At 37.9% G+C, this 26983-nt stretch overlaps 1 protein-coding gene across 6 annotated transcripts in view; it reads left to right on the forward strand.

Moving 5' to 3' along the window:
- Positions 1-26983, forward strand: part of LOC114161465 (neprilysin) — a 64834-nt gene that overhangs the window by 33143 nt on the left and 4708 nt on the right. For all 6 annotated transcript variants that reach the window (XM_028044750.1, XM_028044748.1, XM_028044751.1 and 3 more), the window contains 16 exons: positions 8667-8747; positions 9355-9450; positions 9555-9673; positions 10394-10462; positions 11340-11474; positions 18006-18107; positions 18204-18340; positions 18528-18621; positions 19784-19912; positions 23824-23922; positions 24017-24094; positions 24303-24406; positions 24761-24819; positions 24909-25028; positions 25706-25839; positions 26164-26229. In XM_028044750.1, the coding sequence (XP_027900551.1) occupies positions 8667-8747; positions 9355-9450; positions 9555-9673; positions 10394-10462; positions 11340-11474; positions 18006-18107; positions 18204-18340; positions 18528-18621; positions 19784-19912; positions 23824-23922; positions 24017-24094; positions 24303-24406; positions 24761-24819; positions 24909-25028; positions 25706-25839; positions 26164-26229 (1622 nt within the window). The remainder of the gene's footprint in view (positions 1-8666; positions 8748-9354; positions 9451-9554; positions 9674-10393; positions 10463-11339; positions 11475-18005; positions 18108-18203; positions 18341-18527; positions 18622-19783; positions 19913-23823; positions 23923-24016; positions 24095-24302; positions 24407-24760; positions 24820-24908; positions 25029-25705; positions 25840-26163; positions 26230-26983) is intronic.

The raw sequence follows: 26983 nt of genomic DNA on the forward strand, positions 1-26983 counted from the left end.
TTATGTAAAATCTATTACTGCTATTGTGGCTGAACACTGCTTACACAAACAAAATAATCTTCATATACACAAAATCTATAGTATTTAAAAAAAAAACTACCTCAAATTATAATTTTCCAACTATAATAAAACATAAAATTTAAAAGTTATACAGCACTAAAGTACAACAATGGAGTAAATCTCTTCAATGTAGTTTTTTCCAGTCTTTTTTTTTAAAGTTGTCTCTGCTTGTTAACCAAGTGAAATTTTGGTTAACTTTCAAGCTTTTTGCCTTTAAATGTAAAGCAGTATAGAAAAAAAAAATGGCAAAGCCAATTTAAAATCTCTTCTGCTGGACAAAATGACAAATATTGGTGGCAAAAAATTATCAAATGCTTTCAAATACAAACTTGTGTGTGTGATGGCTTACATTTAAACCTTTGCTGTGGTTAAACACGAGTGTTTTGCAGTCTGTAATCCAATCACGCACACATGATCCGTGCCCTTTTGCGGAAGGCACCCTGTGAAGGGTCTCTGGGTTAGGACTTCATTACAGTCGTACGAGTGCATGAATAGTGCATGCGTGGTAATAAATTGAAAAGGAGGATTAGGCAAATAACCACACGTATAATCTAAAGCGAGATGCATTCATGCACGACGGAAAGAAAGAAAGCAGATTTAAAGGAGACAGATTATGCCCCTTTTTCAAGAAGCTGACACAATTTCCAGAGTTCTTAGCGAAATGTATGAGATGCTTCGGTCAAACTACAACAGGATTAAAGTTTCAAAGCCCTCTTATCTAGCCTGTCTTCTAAAGTCCTTTGCATCTTATGCAAAAGGGGGCATGGTGAGACACTTGACTCCAATCCTCTTTTCTATGCATAAGGGGGGGGAGAAAAGAAAAAGCCAAAAGAACGTGGTCAGTCTGACCCATTCTAAAGCACAGAAATTAAGCCAAAGAGAGACTAATTTATTTTCCAAAAATGCTGACATTGTTCATAAATGGCTCCATATCTTACTTTAGGACCAGACGACACAACTGGTGATCAGTGGGGACCTGGGATGGACCGTGCAGGTGGATCCTATTTTGAATATCCTTGAAGGGTTTTGTTTTGGAGTTATGTTAACAGTGAAACCCAAATAGAATTACAAATCAAAAATTTGAAGCATTTAAAGAAAACAAAATAAAAATAAAAATGTTTATAAATATGGCTTACAGCTAACTGGAGCCCAAAATTCAGTTTTAGATAATTAGAATATTACTGAAATGATTATTTATAATATGTTCTGCACCATTATGTGGGGTGGGACCAGCTGGATTGACCCTTTTCCCGCAAGCAGTCATGAATATCTTCAAGGGTTGACCACAAAAGCTCATTATTAAGGAATTGGATATCTGCAAAGTATGAGCTAATGCTTATGTAGATCTCAGTCATAATTACTCAGCATTTTCTACATGCCACTGTGCACATCATTATTGATTACTTTGTATTAATAAACATGGTTATTTTCTTTGAAAGCTTACATAAACATTCATGTCTTTGGATTAAATTAAAAGTCTGTTTACTGTACCCTCCCCTGTCCTCGCCCCTCCAGCTAAGTTCGTCTGGAGCCGCGTCTGGTTCAGTGTGCTGCGGCCTTATTTATGGAAAGTTATCAGAAAGAAAAATGCGTTGCATAAAAAAAACGCACCCATGGACAAACTGCTGGCAGATCATATCTACACTCCAACGTGTCGACGCACCAATTCAATCAAAAAAAGCTCCGACCAGCTATGCACTCAAGAGCATATGGACGTAGTGTTCAAAAAGCTGGCAATAATTTTGCTTTATTTTTTTTCTTAGTCTGCAATAAAACAAATTTTGAGTTTCATTAGCTGGTAGCCATAATCCTCAAATTAAGAGCCACTTGAAATCAATTTGCAGTGAATGTTCATTTCAGTTCACTCGTCACATTGATTCACTCCGAGTTTGGTTCTATATGTAGCCAAGCTAATTCTCAACAAATGTTATCTCAAAGCCCTTAACAAGACCAATAGTTTCCATTTATATACAGATATTTGTAATCGGATCAATCTAATCAAATAGATTCCAGTTCAGGTGCATGCATTTAAATGTTATAATACAGTGCAGACAAGTTCAGTTTATGCTAATTGGTGGAAATAGATACATTTTGAATTCTGATTTATAGAGGTGAGCCTCTATAATCACACTCTGGAAAAGTCACTGTCACTGCTGGTCCATTCAGCTGTTTATCTGAGGCTTTAGCAGCTCTTAAGTTGGTCTGAAAGACAGACTGACTTTGTCATTTACTAATCTGTGCCTTCTTTTGTTTTTAGGGCAGGCGTTTTAAAGGACATTGAACAAAAGCAGGGAACATAAATCACGTTTGCTTTGCGTCTCGGTTTTATTTATCACACCGTGTTGTTGTTTGGTCCCAAACTTACAAAGCGGAAAAAAGGGCTCAGCTTCCCCGTCCTTATTTTTTGATCTCAACTCAAAGTGGCGTGAGTGATGTCCTTTCTGGACTCCGGGGAGAGTTCCTTTTCAGCTCCCTCTGTAATTTAAGGCCCATCCTCTTTCCTGTATCGATTCACTCGCTGCTTTGAGATGAAGCGAGTGTGTGATGCTGTGTATCGGTTGATGCAACATTTGAGATGACACTGAGTGACAAACAGGGCTGATGTCACGTTCAGATGGGTGAAGGCTCGTCAAAGTCAAATGGTTGTTCTACTTACAACATAACCCATTTCAGTTGGTAAACTTCTTACCTCTTTTCTTGCTTTCACTTTAAGACTTACACTATATGGTGGACAAGGAGAGTTCTCTGTACAGTTCCATTATTTTTGATTTAGCGCAGTTTGAATAACAAAGGTATAATTTCAAAAATCTTTTGTACTATTGCTAAAATAGTACTTTTTTTACACCAAAACAAATTACAGTAATGCATATTTCATGCTTCACACTGCACGTATTTTATTAAAATATTTAACAAAGAGGTCTGGCAAAGGCCATCCTAATGCAGAAAATCATAAATGCTTAGAAAAGCTGCTTCTACGCCAAACGCCTGATTAGTTTCTACACACAGAGCTAAAGACCTTCAGGGTGCATTCATACCAGCCCTGTTTAGTCTGCTTTCATTGAACTCTAGTTTGTTTGCCTATAAAGTCTGGTGTGTTTGGGGAGGTGTGAATGCAAAATCCAACTCTGATGTGGAGCAAACGAGCAAACTTTGGTCCGCATAAAAACCTAGATTTCAATTCGGTTGAAGTGACTGGCGCAGTTCAAATAGGTATATAAATGCCAAGGAAACATGGAGACTGATGCAAAAGCAGGAAGTGGACCAAAGCACTGAGCATTCGGGGTAAATATAACTAAAACAAATGCTGGTCTAATGCTAGCAGGGGAAATGGCTTGTAGTCTTTTTACCAAAGCGAAATCCTACAACTGCTAAAATCTGACACTACTCGATTTCTGCTTAAATTTCAAGAACAACGTTGCACTCATGTAGTTTTCAGAGGTTTTGGCGTCATTTTCTTCAACAATACACCGTTTCCTTCAGGAGGTCTTGGTGCTGTACCAACAGAGGTGAGGGGTGGAACAGTTTTTTTTTCCATTTGGTTTTCATCGTTTGACACGTGTGAAAGCAAACTGCACCAGCTGACAAGATCACAAATGTTGTGATTTTGGTCCTCAACCGAACAGTCTAGTGGACTATCAGGGGCAATTTGAGTTTAGCTCCAACTAAACTCAAAGTGCTTGATGATGATGACCACTGAATGTGGGGGGAGAAGCTTGCACTGTGCAGGAAAGAATGAGGGTTGGAGGACAAAACAGTAGCCATTTGGTCTCCTCTTTATGGAACTTTCAATAAGTTTCCACTGAGGGATTCCTAAAGTAACTACAAACGACAATAGAAGCGGTTTATTCACTGTGACACTAAGGTGTAAGTATAGGGTTTACTCTTTTTTGATGATTTTTTCTTATACATAAACATATTTCTGACACACTCGGCCTGTACGTTAAAACAAATTGGCATATGACTGTGCGTCTTCCTAATAACATTCATTTTTAAAACGCGACACGCAAAAGGTCTTTTCCTTTCTTCTGCACTGTCATAAACAATAGCTGCTACAACCATGAGTTCAGTCATTAACATACATTTTGCATGTACTGAAAGTTTATTGCAAGGCAGAAAGACTTGAAAGAGATTTACATTATGTATAATTCATGACTGGCTTCATAATGAATTCAAATGGTTAATGATTAAAATTCACAAAAGGTCCCCACGCTGTAAAAGGCAACAGATTAAAAGACCTAAAAGTAGAAGACGAATAAAGGAAAAAAGCATCCCATTCAGTATTTGAGGGTCAGGGACACATTGTCAGCGTTATAGATTTTAAAAGAAAAGCTTCAAGTGACCTAGTGAGAACTGCATCTTCCTGACTGAGTGGGTTTTATTTTGAAAGGGCTCATTGGGGAGTGAGGCGTTTCAGTTTTAACTAGGGCCTTCCCTTGCTTTTCTATCTTTTACTTTACATCTGCTTCATTTAGGACAGATTAATCAAAAACACTAAACAGTGACTTGTAATAAAATCCCAGTTAAATTAATGTATGCATGTTTTTTTTTTTTTAAGTAGATGTTTTTTTTTTTTTTTTATCCACTGGAAAAAGAAATGTTTGCAGTCGTTATTGCTGCCTCGTGCCAGCAGGGGGCAATGATGTGGCAGCATCTACTTAAAAATTCAAAGAAGTGAAGAAAAATATCAGATTTTTGTACAAGATAAAAGCGGGAATAGATAAGACTCAAGAAATTATAGCTTGTTTTTTTTTCTTCCATCATTTAGTCTCGACTGCTTACCTTTTGTTTTTAACTTCTTTAGCTTATTATTGAAGTTCTTCAAAAAGTTGGGCAAAATAAATTTCTCCTAGTAAGGGTGTGACAACACACAAAAATTAAGACTTTGTACACCAAGTCCTGGATTGATTTTAATCAAGCAATAAATGTTGAAAAAGACTTTCCTCACTTAGTTCTTCACATACAGTCTTCATTTATTTAAGCTCAAAACACTGTTTGTTTTTGTCTGTGCATACCCAACTGAATAGGCTGTACTGAACATTTTCTCTGTGAATTTATGTACCATTAAACCACTTTCTATAAGTGTTTTGACATGGAAACAAATTGTGGGCATGATCACAATTAGCTTCCATATAATCTTTCAGTTCCTGACATGCACATCCACATTTCAAACCCTTCTGACGTTTTAAGTCTCCACATCTTACAGAACAGTCACTTAACATTAAGCATGTTCTGACAGTACTAGCTTAATACTTCAGTAAAGATAATAAATGTACTCCCATGTTAGCCTGTCCTTTGTCTTCTTACACAGTTCCGCTCTATTCTCTTTTCCCTTCCGTGCTGCATGTAGGATTTCTCCAGTGGACTTTCAACCAGGCCAAATGGTAAACAGAATTTATGAACAATGTCAATTTTCTGCACAGTTTTAAAATTGTAGTCTGCAATGCAGTCGTAGTTTGCCCAATGGCAGCGGAGGAAGTGAACAAAGTCATTCAGTCCGTGTTGGCCACTCTTCCATATGTTGAATTGGCTTTACCAACAATCTAGTTCAGCTCTGTACTTCTGTTATCGCGGTGGGAGACGGTGGTTTACAGCCCAGGCCGTTTTCAGTAAGCTTCATGGCAATAAACTCGCAGACAAATGGCAGACGGTCCAGACTTTCTTTAAGAATCAAAGCGTAGCCCAAGAGTCTGCTTATTGCTGGCGTTGGAGTTCATTCATTTTTGTCTCTGTGCACCTCCCAGGTTCGTTAACCAGTTTCCGGACCCGACCAGAACCCCTCAGTGTAAATTACCTTGAGAAATGATGAGATTTATTCATAAATAAAAACGGGCTTAAATGCCGAAAAATGATCAAATGTTACAAGCCATACATGTCATACAATTGGGACCGATACAGAGTTTCATCCACCATCCAGCACTGGGCGTCACTTAGCACAGCCTAGGGGTGACACCAAGTGAAGCAAAGATTGAAGCGCGAGTTTATCTTTTATTCTTCTCCGCAATCTGTACCCTCCCCAAAGGGTAGTCTAATCAGTTTCAGTCTGTTTACGTCTGACTGGTGGCAGTCACACTTAAATATGGTTATATAGGCTGCAGCCTGTGAGTGTAAGCAGATAAGAGGGTAAAAGAAATGGAGGAAAACACAGAATCCATAACACTGGGCTACTTCAATGTATTTGCTTAAATGGTTTTTAACGATGCACTAAAGTAACTCGCTACATTCTATCAGGTTTTCTCTTCCTGTAGCACCGCTCCTGGTTTCCTAATGGCAACAAATAGTTTGTCCCAACTGGAGTTTTTAAAAACGAAACACGATTGGCCTCAAAAATCCTAAAAGGGTTGTGAACGTTTAGAACATTTCTGTAAGGTCTTTCTTCACTCTAGACAAAAGCAGAACCTTTTCTTTGTTCCAGTTATTCTTCATTCCCACCGACTGTCGTACGCTGGGGTAGTTCTCTGAAATGCTAACGCTAACGCTGCACTCTGTCTGGTTGTTCTGTTTCAGAGATTTTGTGTGTTGAGTGTCTTGAAATTTCTCTAGATCTGCACTACACATTTTTAAAGTCTTCAGTTGTCTATTCTAATTGCGGCTTGCAGAGCGGATCATATTACACAGTAGTGGTTAATCATTAACCACGCAAAACACATTTATGAATTTCTAGGGGTGTGGCTGGCAAAATTAGACGGCAGACAAAGAGGAATCGGGAGTTCCTTGGGATTAGCAGAGTGTCCTAATTGGGAGTACGAGCCGATTTTTCTTTTACCATTTGTATTTATTTTCAAGACGCATCACAGTCATGTGACGCATCTACTTTTGAGGTTTTGTGGTGACTTGAGCGCCACGTACAAAGCTCTGTTAAAAACTGCAACTGTTGCCTGCTTCTGTTTGTGGGTCTCGCGAAAAACATTTCGCATGACTCTCATTTGCAGCTTTGTTCCTAAATGTCAGAGTTTATGTATGCCTAAAACTCAGTTTAATCACTGGTTCTGAGGCATGTTTTTAGATAATGAAAAGTGGCGGTTCCAGTATGATTGGGCATAAGTTAAAGATTTTGTATAGATACTGTCATCCTTGTTCTAGAACTAGAAAAGCCTTAATGAAAACCACAGATGTATCTAGACAGCACAAATAAAGACCCAGACCTTTACAATTACTAGAACATTTGACTTTTTTTTTTTTTAATTTAAATTTAAATCTCTCTCACCTGCACTGGTCTTCATTATGTAGCGTTCTACTAAACGAATTGGCAGCTCCTGTTGGAAATGCTGTGCAAACTCAACCATGCAACTCTGCACAGGCAAAGTCCTGCTGTCCTTCCCCCTCAGCGGTGCCGGTTTCCTCCGCAGCATTGATCATTCCTCTTGGTTGACCGCTGGAAAAACACTCGCCCGAGGCAGATGTAGCTGGCATCTTTCTGCCCACAACAGGTCGTCAGGAGGCAATGAACCGAGGCAATAAAATCAACCACTGGTGTTTCCGCTTGTTTCTAAATGGCCTTTTACTGTCACATCTGTGGAGCTGTGGCTCCCGGGAGAGGGGAGCCCCGTCTTTCACTTGGCTGAAATACAAACACTGCCCAGTAAAATGTCTCGTTTAGAAATGGTTTCATTTTTCAATAGATGGCTCTGGTACTGGAATAATGTCTTGTTATTTGTTTTTTTTTTGGTTTGTTTTAATTAGTGCAGAGTAGACTTTGGTTCTCCAGGTTTGTCAGGTTAATACAAGTTTACTTATTTAAAGGGAAATGCAAAATTATTCTCACCTTGAACCCTTTGATCTTTTGCATGTTTTGCCATATTGCATACACTGGGGTCTTTTACTGGAATTTTATATGACCAGCAATGTTCCCTCTAATTTTTCATGTGTCTGGGCATACACACAGGCTCCCTGAGTACACCAAGGACCACTGTGAGCAACATCAGACGTGCGCGCCGTGGCCCACACACCAGTATTACACCGGTTATAAACCTGGGATCATAGCAAGTTGCATGGCTTGTTAAAAGAATCAAATTACATCAACAATTTCCATTAGTTTGCTTTTTCTATAAGAGATTTCACCCTACTTAAAACAAACAAACAAAAAAAAGTTATTGTTCATGAGATGCGTAGTGTGTTATATGTAAGAGTCCCGCTTTAGCCATGGTGAAAAATGTGACATTTCACCTTTCAGACATAACTTTTTGTTCACATTAAAACATTCACATTTTGCCAACAACATAATAAAAAAAACAGACAGAACCTGGATTGAGAAGTTCAACTTTGAAGTTGTTTTTCCAAATTTGTTTATAAAAAAGTGAACCGTGTTTTTATTTCTCTGCCGTTTAAAAATTACATGTCGTCTCCTTTGCCAACTACTGCAGTCTGTTGCCAGGGTTTTGCAATGATTGCTTTAGTTTACAGGGCTCTTAGTGACACTGGGACAAATTGGCAACGTAAGCGCCATCATTTCATTTGAACCCTCGCACGTGAAAACAGTTCTGCGTCTTCCTGCAGGCGTATGCTACTCCCACTCCCCCTCTTCTCACTCTAAATTTCGACAGGTGCTCTGATTTCACCTTTGTCTTTGTCCTTCTTTTTCATGTGTTTTTGTTTGTGCTTATATGCAGGTGTCCTTGAAAAGAATGTGGAGAGGGAGACTGCTGCTCTCACCAAGGCAAAGACACTTTACAAGTCCTGCATAAACGAGAGTGAGTCAGCAGACATAAGATGTGAATGGACTAGTCCATTTTAGATAAACAGTTATGTTTTGTATAGGCATCACTTTGTGCAGCTGTTGAAGGTTGTGTGTTTGCTTCAGTTTGTTGAAGATAAAAAGTACAATATTAGAGATGTCATACACGGTCATCTTTGTATTTTGTACATAAGTTGCACATAACATATGTATGCATGATCTAGATGTTGTAATGATCACCCAAAGATCTTGAAAATACTTTTTACCTACTACTTTTTACTTAATCTGGAACTTGGAAATCTTGCCCGGAAAATGTTTTTCAAGTTGTGGTAGTTTATGACCCTATTTGGAGAACTTGAATACACATTTCCCACCAACAAGATTTCAAGACGGAACAAAAGCGTTCAATCTATAAGTAAAAACCAAGAAGAAAAATTTACATTTGTACATTTTTGTTTGAAATAGAGATGTAGTAAAATTACAGCATTTTCCAAGGGGTAAAAATGTCAACTTCGAAGGAATGAGCCTGAAACTGATTAGTGAATGTTGCTTTTTTTGAGTTTGTGTAAAATTACTGTATGCAAGCTAATTTTCATTTGACTTTCACCAACACTGCATTGTAGGCTTAATAGAGCTGAGAGGAGGAGCTCCTTTGCGCGACATGCTGCCAGACATCTCTGAGTGGCCCATGGCTGTGGACAACTGGGAGGAAGACTATGGTATTGCATTTTTACCCTTCTTCCCCTCGCTGCCATCATGCTATAAATCACTTATTGCAGTTCTTCCCTCGTACATCCTCCTTCCTCCGATCTTATTTCTTCAGGGAAAACCTGGAGGTTAGAAGATGTCATTGCCAGGTTAAATTGGAAATATGGAACTCAACTTCTGGTTAACTTTTTCGTTGGCACCGATGACAGAGACTCCACTTCATACATCATTCATGTACGTATAAAGCTTGTGGCTGTAAAACCGCTTAAGGCGCATCTCGGTGCATTTGAATTCAGTGTTACTTTATTTTACTAATTTTGACAGAGTGAGTAAAACAACAATTGAAGCATTTTTTTTTCTTTTTTGTTGCAAAGATCCCCAAAATTTGGAAAACAATGAAATATTTGTCCTCAACCGTTACGTTTATTTCCATTTTGTGTGCTGATTGATGGCAGTCAGGTAGTTGATAAATCAGACATAGTAAATGATTTAGCAATCATTTTATTTAATTCTTGGCAACGTCTCTCTTGTGAACAAGATATTTAAATCTCAGTTGGACAAACCTGGTAAAATAATGGTCATTATTCCAGACTGTGCCAATCCTTGCTTCTTGAGTGCATTTTCCTGATGCACCTAATTCTTCCACTCAACTTTCTATATGTAGTTGGAAGGGGCATTTAGGATTTTTTTTTTTTTTTCGTGCATTAATTTTTGTTTTGTTTTGTTTTTGTAGTCTGAACACAAACTTCTGAGTTTTTACTAGCTAAAACCTACAGTCTTTAAAACAAATTAAAATCAACTCTTAAAAATTTAAGGGATGGATGTCTTAGCATGTGTTATAACTGTCTACTGTAATACTTCTTGATTATATTCTGTTCAGATGTACCTCTGTCTCTTTATCCGGCAAGTAGAATATTGTCTTGATTTCTTTTTTTTTTTTTTTGTCTTTGCCAGTTTGATCAGCAAACAACCCTTGGCCTCTTGTCCAGAGATTACTATGTCTGCGAGGGTCCCTATGCAGAGGTGTGCTGAAATGTTTTAGTCATGTGTAATTAACTCACAGCGAAAGCAGTTGAAAAAGTTAATTTGTGCTTGTGTTGGTTTATTTCGTTGAAAGATTAGTTAACATGGAAAGCTGGTGTTCCATAAAGCCTCTGGCTGAAAATTAAATCAATAATATATATCATGATGGACAGGAGATCAATATTAATAGATAGTACATCTGATAGAATATCCAATATATAAAATATTCCCTGCTTCTTAACCTCTCAGAGCTAGCCAATCAAGTTGGGTGGCATCAACTAACTCACTCGCTCTTTGGTTACCTAGCAACAACTTGATGAGTAACTTGCGCAGCAGCCATTTCAGGTTTTGACGCCGTGCCTCATAACTTGCCTAAAATGTATTTAAAAATATAAAGGAATGGTGTGGAGTGAAAACTGTGGATAAAACAGAAAAGCTCAGGCTAACAGTTTGGCAGTATATCAAATAATTGGAACAAAAAAAGTTAGTGAATAAATATATTGATAATTGTCTATCGACTGATACGAGCTGGTTTTACAGCCATATCGCCCAGCCCATGTAAAGCATCACTATAACAAGTTAACTTTTTTTGCACTGCTTAAATGCAATAGTAGGAATGTTTGGGTTAAACTGTAAGGAAAATGTATTGCCTTTCAGAGGTTTGTTGTGAATAAAAAATGGGAGGGAAAAAGTATTTCTAAGACAGACTAAGTGTTACTGGAACAGACATCCTCTGTTCTGGTTTTATTTTACAGCTGAATGTGAACAGTTGATTTGATAAACAAAAGGCAGCTACAGCAATAGTTGGTCTGTGCATTGGTGCGAGGAGACACTTTTGGTTTTTATGAAACGAGTATTACCAACAATTATTTTGCAGGCATGTCGAGCTTACGAGCAGTTCATGTTTGACCTGGCTAAGCTGATCCGCTCTGACCGGGGACTGGAAATCAACGAAACCCACATAAGAGAAGAGGTGACGCGAGTTGTGGATTTGGAGAGGGACATCGCCAATGTGAGCATACATCTATTCTTTCAGTTTACTCAAGTTGAAATGTGACGCACATTTTGGTGTTTGCTCTTCTCTTCTGTGAAAGAAGAGAAGAGACTCCAGTAAGGACTCCAGTAAGCAGTCCTTACTGGAGTCCTTCCTCCAGTACGGACTGCATGCTAATAATCTGTTGCTCACACCTAAAATGCGTGACTTGGTCAAACCAAAGTTGAAGAATTTTGCACTAAATTTAGGACGAAGACAAAAAACAAACTCTGTATTATTTATTTATTCATCAGATATCTTGATTATTCATCACACTAAGTTTCCCTTATTGATGTTAATTAAGTAAAAAGAGACACAAACACTTATTACTACCACACAGATGGGGGGAGGGCGAGAAATCTCAAAATCTCATTTAAATCCCTATTGGCACAGGAAAAACTTTCTCTCACGACCCACCCTGTGAAATAAATAAATGAATCCCCAACATCTGCTTTTTATGTGGCACATTCACACCACTTAAGCAAAATCTCAGGCTTCAGACCAACTGAAGCCTGAGATTTACAGACCTCTCCCAGATGGACTGCGCAGCAAAACTACTGTTCAGGCCATGGCCACAGCTTGATGCTGTGTTACTGTCAGCGTCGGCCAGCTGTATGGCAGAAATTACAAACAGAAGAAAATTATTCTTACTACTCCGCATCTCCTCTTTAACCTTTTGTTTTTTTTATGCTATACATTAGAGGTCGATGTGGTCTTCATGGCCTGGGACTCACTCTAGACAAAAGCAAATAAAGATGCACCCAGGAAGCCAAAAATGCCTAATTACGTACCTGATCCCATCCGTTTCTGTCCAAATCACAGAAATGCTTATTCATTCACATTGGATTAGTATTATCACAGGACCTCAGAGTTCAGTAGGAATACAGGAGGTATTTTTTACTTAACAAATTACCGACGTGCCAATCCGCACACAAGGTTGAAAACAGAGAATTTCTGTAATTTGTAATTACTACAAATGTTTTTACCTAGGGACCACATGCTAATTCCGTCAGAATAAGGCTTAAACTGATTTAAAGGTTCAGCTTCTATTAAACAATTAGCTAGTCTCCGAGGTATTACTTTGAGAGCTTGGTTTCCAAACCATGCTTAATCCTTCAGCTTCTCACATGAGGACAATCATGATTAAAGAGATTGTGCCCAGTTTCAGGGTCAGATACAGTAGTTGTCTTATATTTTAAGAAAGCATGTCAAATGTCAAAATGTCCCTTATTTTGGATTTGGAACTCATTTAAATACACTTACCGACACTGATCATATCCAAAATAACCATAATCTTTTGCAGTATTCAATGTAAGCAAAAACATGTATGGTTTGGGGAGTCAGGTGGTCTTGATCAGTAAAAGGCAGGTCAACATTGTAGCATTACACATTAATTAAACATGGATTATTTGCCAAATGTTTTTAAATGTCTAATGCAGCAAAAACTAAAATGTTCTTTTACAATTTAGTTTGACATATTACATCCAGGAAAGACTCTGAAATATAAATGGTTTCAGGATCTTTGACTATTATGCTCAGAGATTCAGACTCAATGTTAGTGTGATACGGTTGCTGTGACTACATTGAACCCTGCCGCAGTCTTAAGAGATCAGGTCATTTGGACCCCACAAGCTTTTTACTGTGTGGGGTCGCACTGACCCTGCATGTGCTTTGAGCTTTTCTGCTTTTTTTCGTGTGTATTTGTGGTTTCGGGAATTGACGGTCTGATGGGATACCTACTTCCTATTCCCCGGCTATCTGACCGTGCCACTTGCTGCACTCCTCCTGAGCATTGTGCCCAGACTGCAGGAGGGTTAAAAGATCTGTGGACTTGGCTAAGCAGAAACACTGAAGAATGCACAAGCTGCTTTGTTTGAGAGATTCACCGTTTTCAGCACAAAAACATGGCTCGTTTATCGGTAGCTTGTGTTCCTGCTGTTACTAGCTCCAGGGGAGAAGGGATTTGCCATGGCTGTCATGTAATACAAGATGTGCCCCGCTCATGCTATAGATCAAAAATGCAGACTTAGACACAGTCGAACATTTTCTTCCTTCGGAAATGTAACCACAGTTAAAGATTTAAGCGATGTAAAAATAAAAAGTCACATGCTGTGCAGCAGAAAGCAGCCAACTTGCAGGAATGACCCTACAATATACCTTGTAATATATATCCTGTGATATACAAGGCTTTTCACAAGACACATCTTTGCTGTAAAAGAAATTAAGAGGGTCTATGTCAGAGGTGTTCAAAGTCTGCCCTCAAGAGTCGATATCCTGCATGTTTTACTTCTCTCCCTGGTGGTGGTTACTACCTCCTCAGCATGTCGGTGTTCTGCAGAGGCCTGCTAACGAGCCATCATTTCATTCAGGTGTGTTGAAGCAGAGATACCTGAAACATGCAGGATACCAACTCTTGTCGGCTACTTTTGGAAACCCCTGCTTTATGCAAAATCTGGCGCTCGTTTTACTGCTTCCACAGTGGGTGAGGGGCTGGAGCGGGAGAAACGCTCTGTGTACCTGTTTAAATTCATGCAGTTCCTGTGATTATAAACTTTAACAAATTGCACTTGCTGCAGCTTTGTGGACCATTGATAGCTCAAATGTTTTAAGCCATAAAACCGCTGTCATCCAATAATTTTTTTCTTCTGCACTACACTTCTGTGGGTCCTTTGGGAAATTGAGAAATGGACACTTTTTTTTTTTTTTCCTCTGTGGCAATGCAGACTTTAGTTTTTGGCCTTCGATGCCTCCTCAGTCGAGACTTTGTTCTGGTCCCTGTAGGATGGACATAGTCCTTCTCGCCTAATTGTAACTCAAGCTAAACTCTGTTTGTTAAATTCTCAGCAAAAATCTCATGTATAATTAAGATCTTGTTTTGAAAACGGACATTGTCCTGTTAACGGCTTTTTCAGACCATCTTCACACCCAAATGAGTTCTTAGCCACGGTAAGCAACTACGACTATCTAGATTTAAATAATCTAGATTTGATTATTTCATTACTTAGAAGCTTTGACTGCATTGCAATGCACTCGACTTATGTTTTTGTGTAACTCAGGATCTACAAACAAGAGGGCACCCATTTTTTGTCATTATTTTGGCTGTTATCTAAGAACTCCTTCCACCAGGTTCCGAAACAGCTTTTTCCCCACTTGCCATCAGACTGCTGAACTCTTAACTGGACTGCACTCAAAAACTGGTCTCCACTTTATACCTTGCACATGTACAGAGCTAAATAACTTCTATTTTACTGTCAGTCCTGCACTTTATATTTTATATTCATATTTTATACTGTATTTTATTTTATTCTGGAGTAACCTCACAACATTGGAACCTCAAAACATTGTCCTGAGCCGTATGCAACGAAATTACATTCTGTATACACCCTGTGCATGCAAAATGACAATAAAGTCAGTCTAAGTCTAAGTCTAACTCATTTTCTGCTTATTGCTACAAGTGCAACATTTCTGTAAAATGATTCATTACTGCAATCTTCTCAAGTTCTTCAGCAGACATATTTCTTGATTTTATTGCTGTGGATGTTTGCAGTTTCAAGGAGCATAGTCAGGGGACTGAGACTGATAGATGGTGTGACTTTCACGCTTTTAACTCTTTCCATGCTGAGGCATCATGCACAAGCTTGCTATAAAAAGCATCATGTATCCATGGGCTTTTCAGACTGAAATATTTTTTGTTCTTAAAGGCACCGACATATTATCAAACTACAGCTCTACCGCTAATCAGTGGTATTACATTGTAGTTTCTTCATATCCATAACAAGCATTTTAAATACTCGAGCAGGCTTCTTTTAAAACAGCTTGTGTTATCACTCATTTATATTTGTAAATGAGTGTTGTCACTCATTTACTCATTTATGTAAACCAAATGGATAAACATGAAAGTTGAAACATTAAATATGTTTTAAATGTTTGTTTGTGTTCCTGCTGATGTAGCTCAAAATAACAATATTCACAAATTCTGTCATTTAGAATGAATTTTATGGATATTTGAAACATTTTTGTTCCATTATTTCTACAACATAACATACAGGCTATTAGCAAAATCTACATTGGAGTTCTGTCATTTATTTTGGCTGAAACCTATTTTATGTTTTATGGTTGGTTGGTTTATGTCACTTACTTGACTTTTGTTTCATCCATATAATGAATACTGGATATTACTTTTTTAATAGTTAGGTTTCCGAGCCTGCGGGAACGAGCCAATGTAGGGCATGGCGGTTCGCCTGCTCCCAGCGGAGCAGGGAACTTTATTGTTTTACTCCGTTTTTCCATTCTTCTTATGTTTCTCCACTGAAACTTGTACTGCAGCATACCCCCTGAAACTTATTACAACTTTGATTTGGTATCCAGGTTCAGTACCCACACCACTTCTCAGATACAAATATTCAGCCACATTCACCTGTAGGTGTTGCTGTGGTAGAAAATATGCGTTTCATCTTGACTCAAAAACGAGAAATCATACTAATAAAATTGAATCTTAGAAACATTCTCAGACAGATGAGCCACTGTGCAAAACATTTTTGCAGCAGAGAGCCATTAAGATTGCATTAGTCAAAACCAATCTTGCCCCCTAGGATCAACTCTGAAATAAAACCTAGCACAATATATACTAAAGAAGGAACAAAATAAGTAATTGCAGCAGATTTATTGATTTATTTTCCCCAGTTAGAAGTGGGAAATTGTATATTGACGACTTTCAGGACTGTCCTGCATTTGAAAGCTCTCAGAACCAAATGGTCCTGAAAAATTGCAGACTCTGTTGGGGCACGCAGTGTGCCGGCGAAGTCCAGGTCAAGGGACGAGCATGTGGGGAGCTGGTGAAAGGAGGTGGACCTGCCGGGTCAGACGAGGAACACATTGTAACTGCTTGCAGTTATAATTTTCCATCCATTCATCTTCTTGGCTTATCTGTAGTTGGGTCGCGGGGGTAGCAGCCTGAGGCTCAGACTTCCCTCTCCCCAGCCACCTGGGCCAGCTCCTCCGGGGGAACCCAAGATGTTCCCGGGCCAGCCAAGAAACATTGTCCCTCCAGCAAGTTCTGGATCTTTCCCGGGGCCTCCTCCCGGTGGGACGCGCCCGGAACATCTCACCAGGGAGGCGTCCAGGAGGCATCCTGGCCAGATTCCCGAGCCACCTCAACTGGCTCCTCTCAAAGTTAAGGAGCAGCGGCTCTACTGAGTCTCTCCTGGATGACTAGCTCTAGTTTTGTGTTGTTGTTTTTTCTTTGGGTATTTCAGATTAATCTAATGGTTTTCACCACATATTTAAATTTATTTATATATATATATATATATATATATATATATATATATAATATATATATATTAAACACTATTAGCCATGGGATTGCAGACATTGGTCAAGATCAGATTTGCCGTAGAAATCCACAGAATTCAATAGAAATGGAATATGTCAAACCAAATGGATAAACATGAAAGTTGAAACATTAAATATGTTTAGAGGTCCTATCTGTTATGATAATTTGGACTGCCATCTTCCCTGTGCACTGTTTGTTTGTGTTCCTGCTGATGTAGCTCAAAATAACAATATTCACAAATTCTGTCATTTAGAATGAATTTTATGGATATTTGAAATATTTTTGTTCCATTATTTCTACAACATAAAATACAGGCTATTGGCAAAATCTACATTGGAGTTCCGTCATTTACTTTGGCTGAAACCTATTTCTACTGCTGATGGCAACTGTTGCCATCAGGAGCAACGGGTAGATTCATCAGCATGAGCTAACATTAGTGTTTGTGTAAACAGCAACTGTGTTGTAGCCACTTGTTACTTTTTTCTTGTCAGCGACTTCTGTGGGGAAAATAATATTAACCTTTTGTGGTTTCTATAAAATCCTACCATTTTATTTCATACATGCTGATTTTCTTTCTCTTTTAAATTTTTTTTTGCTGTACTTGTGCAGCTAAAATAGTGGTACAGGCAAATGTTATAACAGAGAGACATGGCCATTTAGTATTTTAAAGCCCTTGGGCATTATATTTATTAGGAATTTAGGTGACTGGCATCATTTTGGGCTCTAGGCTATGTTTGCTTTGGAGTTAATCAGCCTTGGAAATTAAGGTGCACTTAATTCAGCATAATCATCACAGTATATTAGCATATTCAGAAAAAGTTTATGGTAAAAAAAAATACTTTGCCGAATATGAGCGTCTTTTTGAAACAAGCTTGTTGGTCTGTCAAACACCAAGAATTTCCTAGATATCAACAGATTAGTAACCCTGTTTTGTCAGTCTGCGCTTCTATTGTTGCTTACATGCTTTGCTTCCTCTCCACTCTGCTTCTCACTATTACAAAGCAGTTAAACCATTCAAACTCTGACATTTACAGACCTGAGGCCTCCTGGGCTGCACATGCTTCATTCTTCTGGAGATGTACTGAGAGCGTACATGTGTTGGGGAAACAGGATTTTTTTTGGAGTTTTTAAATTCGAGTCTTATATTTTGTTTTATTGTTTTTGTTTTCTCCCAGGCCACTGACACACCAGAAGATCGGAACAACCCAGTGTTGCTTTACAACAAGATGGAGCTAGGGGAGCTGAACAGAAACTTCACTCTTGAAATCGACTCTCAGGTAATGCCAACATCTTAGCTTGTGACCATTTCTATTATTTAAACTTAGTGTTAAATATTTGTAACTTTTTTGTGTGTGTTTTGACATTACCTGAAGATGTTCAACTGGAGTTACTTCACAGCTAAGATAATGGACACCGTGAACATCAGCGTCCCTGAATCGGAGAAAATCATCAACTACTCCCCAAACTATTACAGAAGACTCAACTTTGTATTAGCCAAATACACCAAGAGGTGTGTAAGATTAGACAAATTAGATGGTTGGTTTTTTTTCAGAGAGATTGCTTACCTTTGCAGTAATTGTATGTGTTTCTGTCAAGATGAGTCACGGGATGCGGTCAGAAAAATCTGGTCACACTGCTGTTAGATCATTGCAGGATTATGTCGATCTCCTTGACCTTGCTGCGTTTCCTTTTTTCAGAGACCTGCAAAACTACATGGTTTGGCGGTTTGCTATGACCATGGTAGTAGGGCTGAGCCGAGCTTACAGAGACACCAGGAAAGCTTTCCGCAAGGTACACAGCCTGACATCACCCTGACATGTTGCCTTGGAAAAACTACTTTCATGAATGTCCTTGCAATGTCTTTATACCAATATCAAAATGGAAAGTTATTGTACAGTGGTTAAATTGTAGTTGTAGTTATTAAAAACAAAAAAAAATATGATGGAGTTTTATAGCTGTTGAAATTAATAAAACATTAAGATCTGAAATGTTAAAACAAGGAATATGTCTTTTTCATAAATTAATATGCTAAACTATTTTTTTTATTTATTTATTTCATTGTGAAGTTATGTGATATTCTAAGTCCTTTATTTGTCCGATGGCAGTACAAGTTGAATTGAAATACTAATGATTGTAGAATTATGTTACCTTTTATTAAAACCTGTCAACAGCTTCTCATTTTGATGCTACACAAATTTTAATGAATAGAAAAACGTGTTGGATGTGTATAAAAAGCAGGAACACATCCTGTATCTCACAGCCGTGTCTTGCAAAGGCTTTCATAAATGTTCTCACACTGTCGCATTATAGAAAATTGATTTCATGTGACTAACACAAAATGGTGCAGAAGTGCAAAAAAAGACTATACGTGACTTGTACAATTTGAATACGCATTTTGTATTCAGCTCACTTTACTCTGTTCCCCCCCAATAAATATCTAATACAAGTAATGACCTTCAGATGATACATAATAATGTGAAATATTAGTTAAAGAAGCAGAAAGCCCATGATATTTCTGGCAGAGCAGCAAAAGTCCATTGGCTCAAGTGGGAGAATCTGTTGAGAGACTATTGGCCTTGAGCTCTTTTGAGATGACTGAACCAGGAGCAGGGGATGCTGGTTAAAATCAACTGAGGAAAGTACAGGGCATTCCTAGAATAAATCCTAGAAAAGGCAGCAAAAGACTTGAGCTTGAGGAGGAGGTTTACCTCCCAGGAGGACAATGACCTTAAACATAGCACCAGTACTGCAGTGGACTGGTTTGGATTCCAGTCTGTCATGGCCAGATTCCCTTCAACTTTTATGTGTATGGGTTATTAACTTTTTCATTACACATTATTTTTCTTTTGTTCCACTTCCTAAAATCGAAATCGGTTTCATTTGAACATGAATAAGGCCTTGCCATAAACTTTCTCCTTCATTCACAAATTTTCTGTCGTTGCCTTCAAAATAGGCTCTGTCTGGTACAACGTCAGAGGTTGCCGTTTGGCGACAGTGTGCACTGTATGTCAACAACAACCTGGACAAAGCTGTGGGACGGCTCTATGTGCAGGAGGCTTTCTCTGAGAAGAGCAAAGAGCTGGTAGGTAGAGGCTGAACTGAACCAATTTTTGTCAAATTAAAAAAGGCCTTATTGAACAGCTTTCTTTGGTAATCTGAACTGATGACATAAAAATAGTGAGTGTTTTTATGTATTCATATAGAGCGAGATAGTTTAAGAGACATCTGTGATTTTGTCACCTGTCTCTTGTCTGTGCCTCAGTGTTATCTTGCTTGCATCCACTGGAAGCAGCTGAATGAGGCGTCCTTGTTATCGTGCTCACACCACCTACGCTGCAAATCTCAACTGTGTGCCTCTGTGTATGTGCACACGCAGGCTTTGCCACTGTTTCATGTACGAGTGACACCGTCTTAACTCTTAAGCATCTCAACTTCCATAAAGATGTTTGCCTACTCAGTCGGATCCCATTTCCCTGCTGTGTGTGTGTGTGTGCGTGCGTTTGTTTGTAATACCTTCTGGGACCATTTTCCTGACATTACGTTGTGGGGACCCACTGCTCCTTGTGGGTACCGAAGCCTGGTCCCCACAAGGGGAAACGCTGTTTTTGGGTCAGAGCTTAGATTTACGACTAAGATGTGAATTGAGTTTTGGTTAGGGTTAGGTATGTAATGGTTAGGGTTAGGATAAGGTTTAGGCTGTATAAATGAATGGAAGTCAATAGAAAGTCCCCACAAAGATAGCCACGCAAACAGGGGTGTGTTTGTGTGTCTATTTGGTTAAGTGAGAAGTGACACATGGCTGCTCTGAACATCCAGCAACGTATCTGCTTCCCCCATTCCTCAAGTACATGACCCAGCATAAAGTGAGTTGATCAACAGCCGACACATATTTCAGTACAAACATGAATACTTCATGACACAATCTCTCGGCAGGGAGTGCTGTTATGTTAATAAGCAACCATGATGAACTTATTTGATTCTTGATGCAACCCTGTTTTAAATCTTTTCATTTAAATGAAGTATCTGTATGGAGGAGGATTAGGGCCTCCTCTGACGTTAATCTCAAAATTCTGACTTTTTTTTTCTCAAAAAAAGTCTTTAAAGCAGATGGGCACCAGGAAACCCTTTTACTCTCCTATTAATGAATGGGCGTCTTTGGAGATTCCTCAGCCAGGAAAAAAATGGCTTAAATCCAACATGTTCCTCCAGAAAGTTTGTTTTCCTCATCCACAACTTGCATCTTGGTGATTGAAACGGTTTCCTCCGAGCTGCACATCTGCTTCAAAGTCAGAATTGAGAAAAAAATCTGAATTCTGAGATTAAAGACATTAATCTTTTTCATGTAGATGAATACATTATAATTGGAAGAAATAATTTCCAGGAGGAAATTTGTACATCAATTAGATCATAATTTAAAAAGTATATATTGTCCTGCGGGAAGTAGTTGATCAGTCATCCAGATCATCACCAGACCATCTCCATCTCCTTTGTCCACTTATCAGTGGTCAAGAGACATTCAGTGTACTAGAACATTAATTAATAAATAAAGCACTATAAGCAGCATGTTTCTTGTTTAGCTCTAGTTTCAGCTGCTCACCATGCATATCTGATATAAATACACCTAAGTGGAAGCTTTCACTGTAAAACTAAGATGAAATCAGTGATGGTTTATTGCGAAATTTGTACAAACTGCCTCCCCTAAAGGCTTTTCGGAGAAATCTCTGTGTGGTCTCTGCCAGTTTGTGGCAAACCGCAACTTTTTAAAAGGGTTGTGCAATGAGTAAGCAAGGGGTCCACTAATGTGACGAGACAAGGGGTTTTTGGGTTTTCTCTTGCTGTGGTCTCAGAGTAGGTCTCAGTTCATTTAATTCTTTGTGTGTAGCAATGCATTTAAAAATGTGGAAACTCTTGGGGGTGACATTATAAAAAGGGTAGACTTACAGAAAAAACTCCAGAGAAAAAAAATCAAACAAAGAAAACCCTCCTGAACAGGGTTAGCACACATTGCTTGTAATGCTAGTTTTAAAACAAGGTACAATGACAGTAGCGTCAATTAGCATAAGTTTTATATTTATATAAAGTTGTTTTTCCTTCTCTTGGTTGCAAGATCATACATTTTGCCTTTAAAATCCCGCCCTATTCTATCTGGAACAAGAATGGTACATTCAGAGTAAAAAGGCATGTTTTTTTCTCTCACTGTTTGAAGTTAAACTAGACCAAATATCTCGTTTCAGATCAGTTAGACTAACCAAAATTATTTACATTTGTTACATAACAGAAAACTTAGCGGGAGCTTTTTTTTCTAATTTTCTTGAAATTCCAAAGTTTTCACCTTCTTAAAGAGATAGTAAGGTAAGGTAAGGTAAGGTAACTTTATTTATATAGCACCTTTCAGCCAAAGACAATTCAAAGTGCTTGTACAAAGAAGTTAAAAACATACAACAGAATAAGAACAAAATAAACATTACAAATTTGAATATAGTTAAAAAAGATAATAATAATAATAATAAATACAAATTTAAGAATAGGCAACGTCAAATAGGAAGGTTTTTAACCTTGTTTTAAATAAACTCAAGGTAGGGGTAGTCTTACAGTGAGCAGGAAGCTTATTCCAGAGTGTTGGAGCATAAAAACTAAAAGCTGCTTCACCGTGTTTAGTTCTGACTCTTGGAATGGTTAGAAGGTTTGATTCTGATGATCTTAAAGGTCTGAGTGGTACATATGGTTGAAGAAGATCAGAAATGTAGTCTGGGTTTCTATTATGAAGTGCTTTGTAAACCATTAAGGAGATTTTAAATTCTATTCTTCGAGCAACAGGCAGCCAGTGCAGGGATCTTAGAACTGGACTGATATGCTGATCTCTTTTTGTTTTAGTTAGGACTCTTGCAGCAGCATTCTGCAGAAGCTGGAGCTGTCTTATTGCTTTTTTTGATAATCCAGTAAAAATTCCATTGCAGTAATCGAGTCTACTAAAAACAAAGGCATGAACTAATTTTTCAGAGTCTTGTGGGGACATGAGTCGTGTAATTTTAGCAATATTTTTTAGATGGTAGTATGACGTTTTTATGATATATTTGATGTGGTTATTAAAGTTCAGATCAGGATCCATGATCACCCCCAGATTCTTGGCTTCGTCAGAACATTTTAATCCAATGGACTGAAGGTGGGTGATTATATTTAATCACCCACCTTATTTAAAAGAGTTAGTAGTCATTCCTAACTCTTTTAACACTAAGGGAAAGCCCAGATTATTTCCTGGCTTTGGAAAACTGACAGGTCAGCTGACAATGACATTTACGGAAAAGGATTAGGGCCACCGAAAAGAAAAAAAAAAAAGAATTCTGAGATTAAAGTCAGAATTCTGTTTTTTTGTGGTTATAACCTGAAAAAAAATGGAAAAAGTTCAAGAAATATTTACATTTGTTTTAGCCAAATGGTCAAGTCCTTAGAAATCCCGATCGAAATATTAACATTTTCAGAACAACATACTAAATAAATTGCTGAACTTTCAGAATTAAAAAAATCTGTAATACATAATGCATTTGTCTAGTTTATTTACTGTTTCTCAATTTCAATTTTATGCATGTTTTTCTGGGTTGCATGTCTGTTTTAATTCGCACAGTTCTTCAGTAATCTTTTTATTTATTTATCTTTTATTTATCTTTTTATTTATTTATTTATTTTCAATTGAACTCTATTTCTGTACAGGAGATATTTTTAAAACGATCATGACAAAGTCACTAATTCCAAATTAATGAACAGACTAATATGCAAGTCTGAATCATTCTGATATGTGGATATGTAAGGCCTAATTTTAGGAAGTGTGTTAATGGTTTGACAGAAGTTATATTTGTCTTACTTCTGATCCAATTAGAGTTGATGAACAACAACAACAGCAACAGCAGACCAGAGAACCTTTTCATGATGCATGTTCCTGTTCTATCATTGGCATCTTCTGACATTTGCTCTCTCTTTGGTGTGTTCGGAGATTAGATGGAGGAGATGATTAAAGATATTCGGGAAGTTTTCATTAGTAACCTTGATGACCTCTCCTGGATGGATGAAGAGACCAAAAAGGCAGCTGAAGAGAAGGTGTGAACTTCAGTTGCAAGAGTCAACTTATTTCTATTTAGAACAACCATTAGATCAGATTTATTCTCATTTTCCTTTCTTTTTTTTTTGCCAGGCCCGAGCTATCCGTGAACGCATTGGTTATTCTGAAGACATCATGAATGACAAGTATCTAAACAATGAGTACAAAGATGTGAGTATTTGTGAAAAAAAACCCACTGTTATCCATATTTCACTAAGTTCTTTGTAACAAAAAATACTTTAGGAAAGTTGCATTTCTTATCCTTCCTAAAACATCCCAGTGAATTTTTGACCGTAATGAGTTTCCCTCGTGAATACATGTTGACAGCTTCCATCACTGCTGATCCTCCTGATTTTTTTTCTGGCTGTGTTGCTGTTAGCTGAGCTACAGTGGAGAGGAGTACTTTGAAAACATCCTGCAGAACCTGGAGTATGTGCAGAAGAAACGCCTGCGGAGACTTCGAGTCAAAGTCAACAAGGAGGAGTAAGGTTTCTTTTTGTGGGGGCGGTGGATTTACCAGCTTTACTCCAGATGTGTTGTAAATAAAAAGTGCATTGTTTGGTATTTAAATCACCTGTCTTATTTATGGTCCTAGCAGAGTGAACTACTACAGTGTTTACCTCATTTATTCCTTGTGCAGTGTGTTCACTTTATGCCACACAAACTCCCACATGCATTTAGAGTTCAGCTTTAACAGCAGAGAGTCACACATTGACCTTGGGCTTTAAAAGCTGTATGTTAATTTTCAACGTTTTTACTCAAGTAGGCTTCTTACTGTGCCTCAGTGTTTTTTCACAGTGTCATCGTTTAATAATTTTTTAAAATTATTATTTCAAGGTGGGTAACTGGAGCTGCTGTTGTCAACGCCTTCTACTCGGCCAGCAAAAACCAAATAGGTACCAAATAAGCACTGGAAATTATGTTCAGCCATAAAACATAAAGCCTAAGCTATTTTGAAATGTAAAAATGCTTTCTCTGTCTGTAGTGTTTCCTGCTGGCATCCTTCAACCCCCTTTCTTTAACAAAGGCCAGCCTAAATCGCTCAACTACGGTGGAATTGGCATGGTAATCGGTCATGAGATTACACATGGCTTTGATGACAATGGTATGAATTTTCTACTTCATTGTTCTTCCTTACAGTTTTGCTGGATTACATTAGTCTGTGAACAGATGGATTTCCCCCTGTTACTGGTACCACTTTGGAGAAGAGCTTTGTTTCACCTTATTATGCCTTTGGCCTCAGGATGTTTGTTTTTTTTTGTTATACAATCTCTTGTGTTTGAATTGCGCTCTAAATAATTTTCCACCTCAGGTATGTCACCTGCATTCTTATTTACTCATAAAAACACAAATTCTAATATCTAACAATCATTTTTAGCCATAAGAAGCTTACGGTTTCAAAACAACAAACTTCCATCCTTCCTTTTTTTTTACAGTTTAGTCATTTTAATATAACAAAGGAAATGCAGAGGTTTCTTCTGGCTGTTTGGACCATAGATGAACATGTTGCCCTTTGTTACATGTTACTTCACGCTCCCTGTCAGCTGACTGAAAGAAAACTACATTTCTAGCTTGCTTACAGGAACAATGTTGCAAATAAATGAGACAAAGCCTATTTAAGCAACAGTTTTTAAAACATAATCTCTTAAGTTGATATAAAATGTAACTACATAGTGACATTTAAATTGGAAATGGTGTCATACCTGTAGTATTTATTATTTGATTATTTTTGCAGTTAATATCCCCATGCCTAAGTGGCCGACATCTGTTCTGTGTCTCTAGGTCGCAACTATGACAAGGACGGTGATCTGAAGGACTGGTGGACTCCTGAATCTATTCACAGATTCCTGGAACTCTCAAAGTGCATCGTTGACCAGTACAGCAACTTTTCCTGGGACCTGGCTAATGGTTTACATGTATGTTTGCTTCTTCTTTTTTTTTGGAACATTATGTGAAAAATTCCAATTAACCTCACTTTCATTGATTTTACCGGAATCGCTGTTGCCTGTTTTGCAGCTTCACCTTTTCTCCACAGGTATATTTTGTGTTGACATATGAGTACTTCTCCTTTTATCCTTCCTCCTCTGTACTGCTCCTTTCAACAATGCTTCTTTTATTCCCTTTGTAATTTGTTCTTGTAACCCAGAAACTGAAATCTGCAATTTACTGAAAATATGGAGGGAAAACTTTCAAGTCTCTAATTCCCCTTTTGCACTCTGGACTCTTTATTTTCTCCTTAGTTGAATGGCAACAACACCCTTGGCGAGAACATAGCTGACAATGGGGGGATTCGACAGGCATACCAGGTGAAGAACTTAAGAGATGCTGTAAAAAAAAAATGTTTTTGTTTACATATGTGACCTGCTTCATACAACTTGAAAAAAATGTTGAAGTCTGTTTGTCAGGATGTTGACATGTTTGTTAGGTTGTATGAAGGTGTGATTTCTGGTACTGTGACTCTGGATCAACAGAGGGTCACTAATAAATCCTATAAAACGATTTAAATGTTTAAAAATAAAAAATATGTATCGCGTTTGTAAAATCCTACAGTAGCTAAGAACCGGAGAAACAACTGATGAGATGAATTTTGCATAAAAATTGCTTCAAGATAATTATTCTGAACTAGAAAAATTGCTGTTCCTAGCAAAACAGCTGTGAGAATGCATTTCTGCAGAATATGCAAGAAAGAGCAGAACAAAGCATAAGAAGTAGGACAAAAAGCAGAAGAAAGCTACAGTCATACATGGTAGAAATATTTTTGCTAAATAGTGAAATTTAGCTAGAGATATAGCATAATTCAACAGAAGTTTTCTAAACTGAAATATTTAGAAAAAGTTGAAAAGTAAAACAGCCAAAGAAATAACATAAATTAGCAAAAGCAAAATTTTGAATTCAACTTGAAAGTACGATAATAAAATATAGCAAAAGAAATGGCATAAATTATCAGAAGCAGAAATTTGTATGCAACCTGAAACAGTTGAAAGAGTATTATGGTAAAATATAGCAAAAGATGTAGCATAATTCAGCAGAAGAAGCAGAACATTTTGACATACGAATTGC

This window comes from Xiphophorus couchianus, chromosome 18, assembly GCF_001444195.1.
Source record: "Xiphophorus couchianus chromosome 18, X_couchianus-1.0, whole genome shotgun sequence".
NCBI classification, from domain to species: Eukaryota; Metazoa; Chordata; class Actinopteri; order Cyprinodontiformes; family Poeciliidae; genus Xiphophorus; species Xiphophorus couchianus.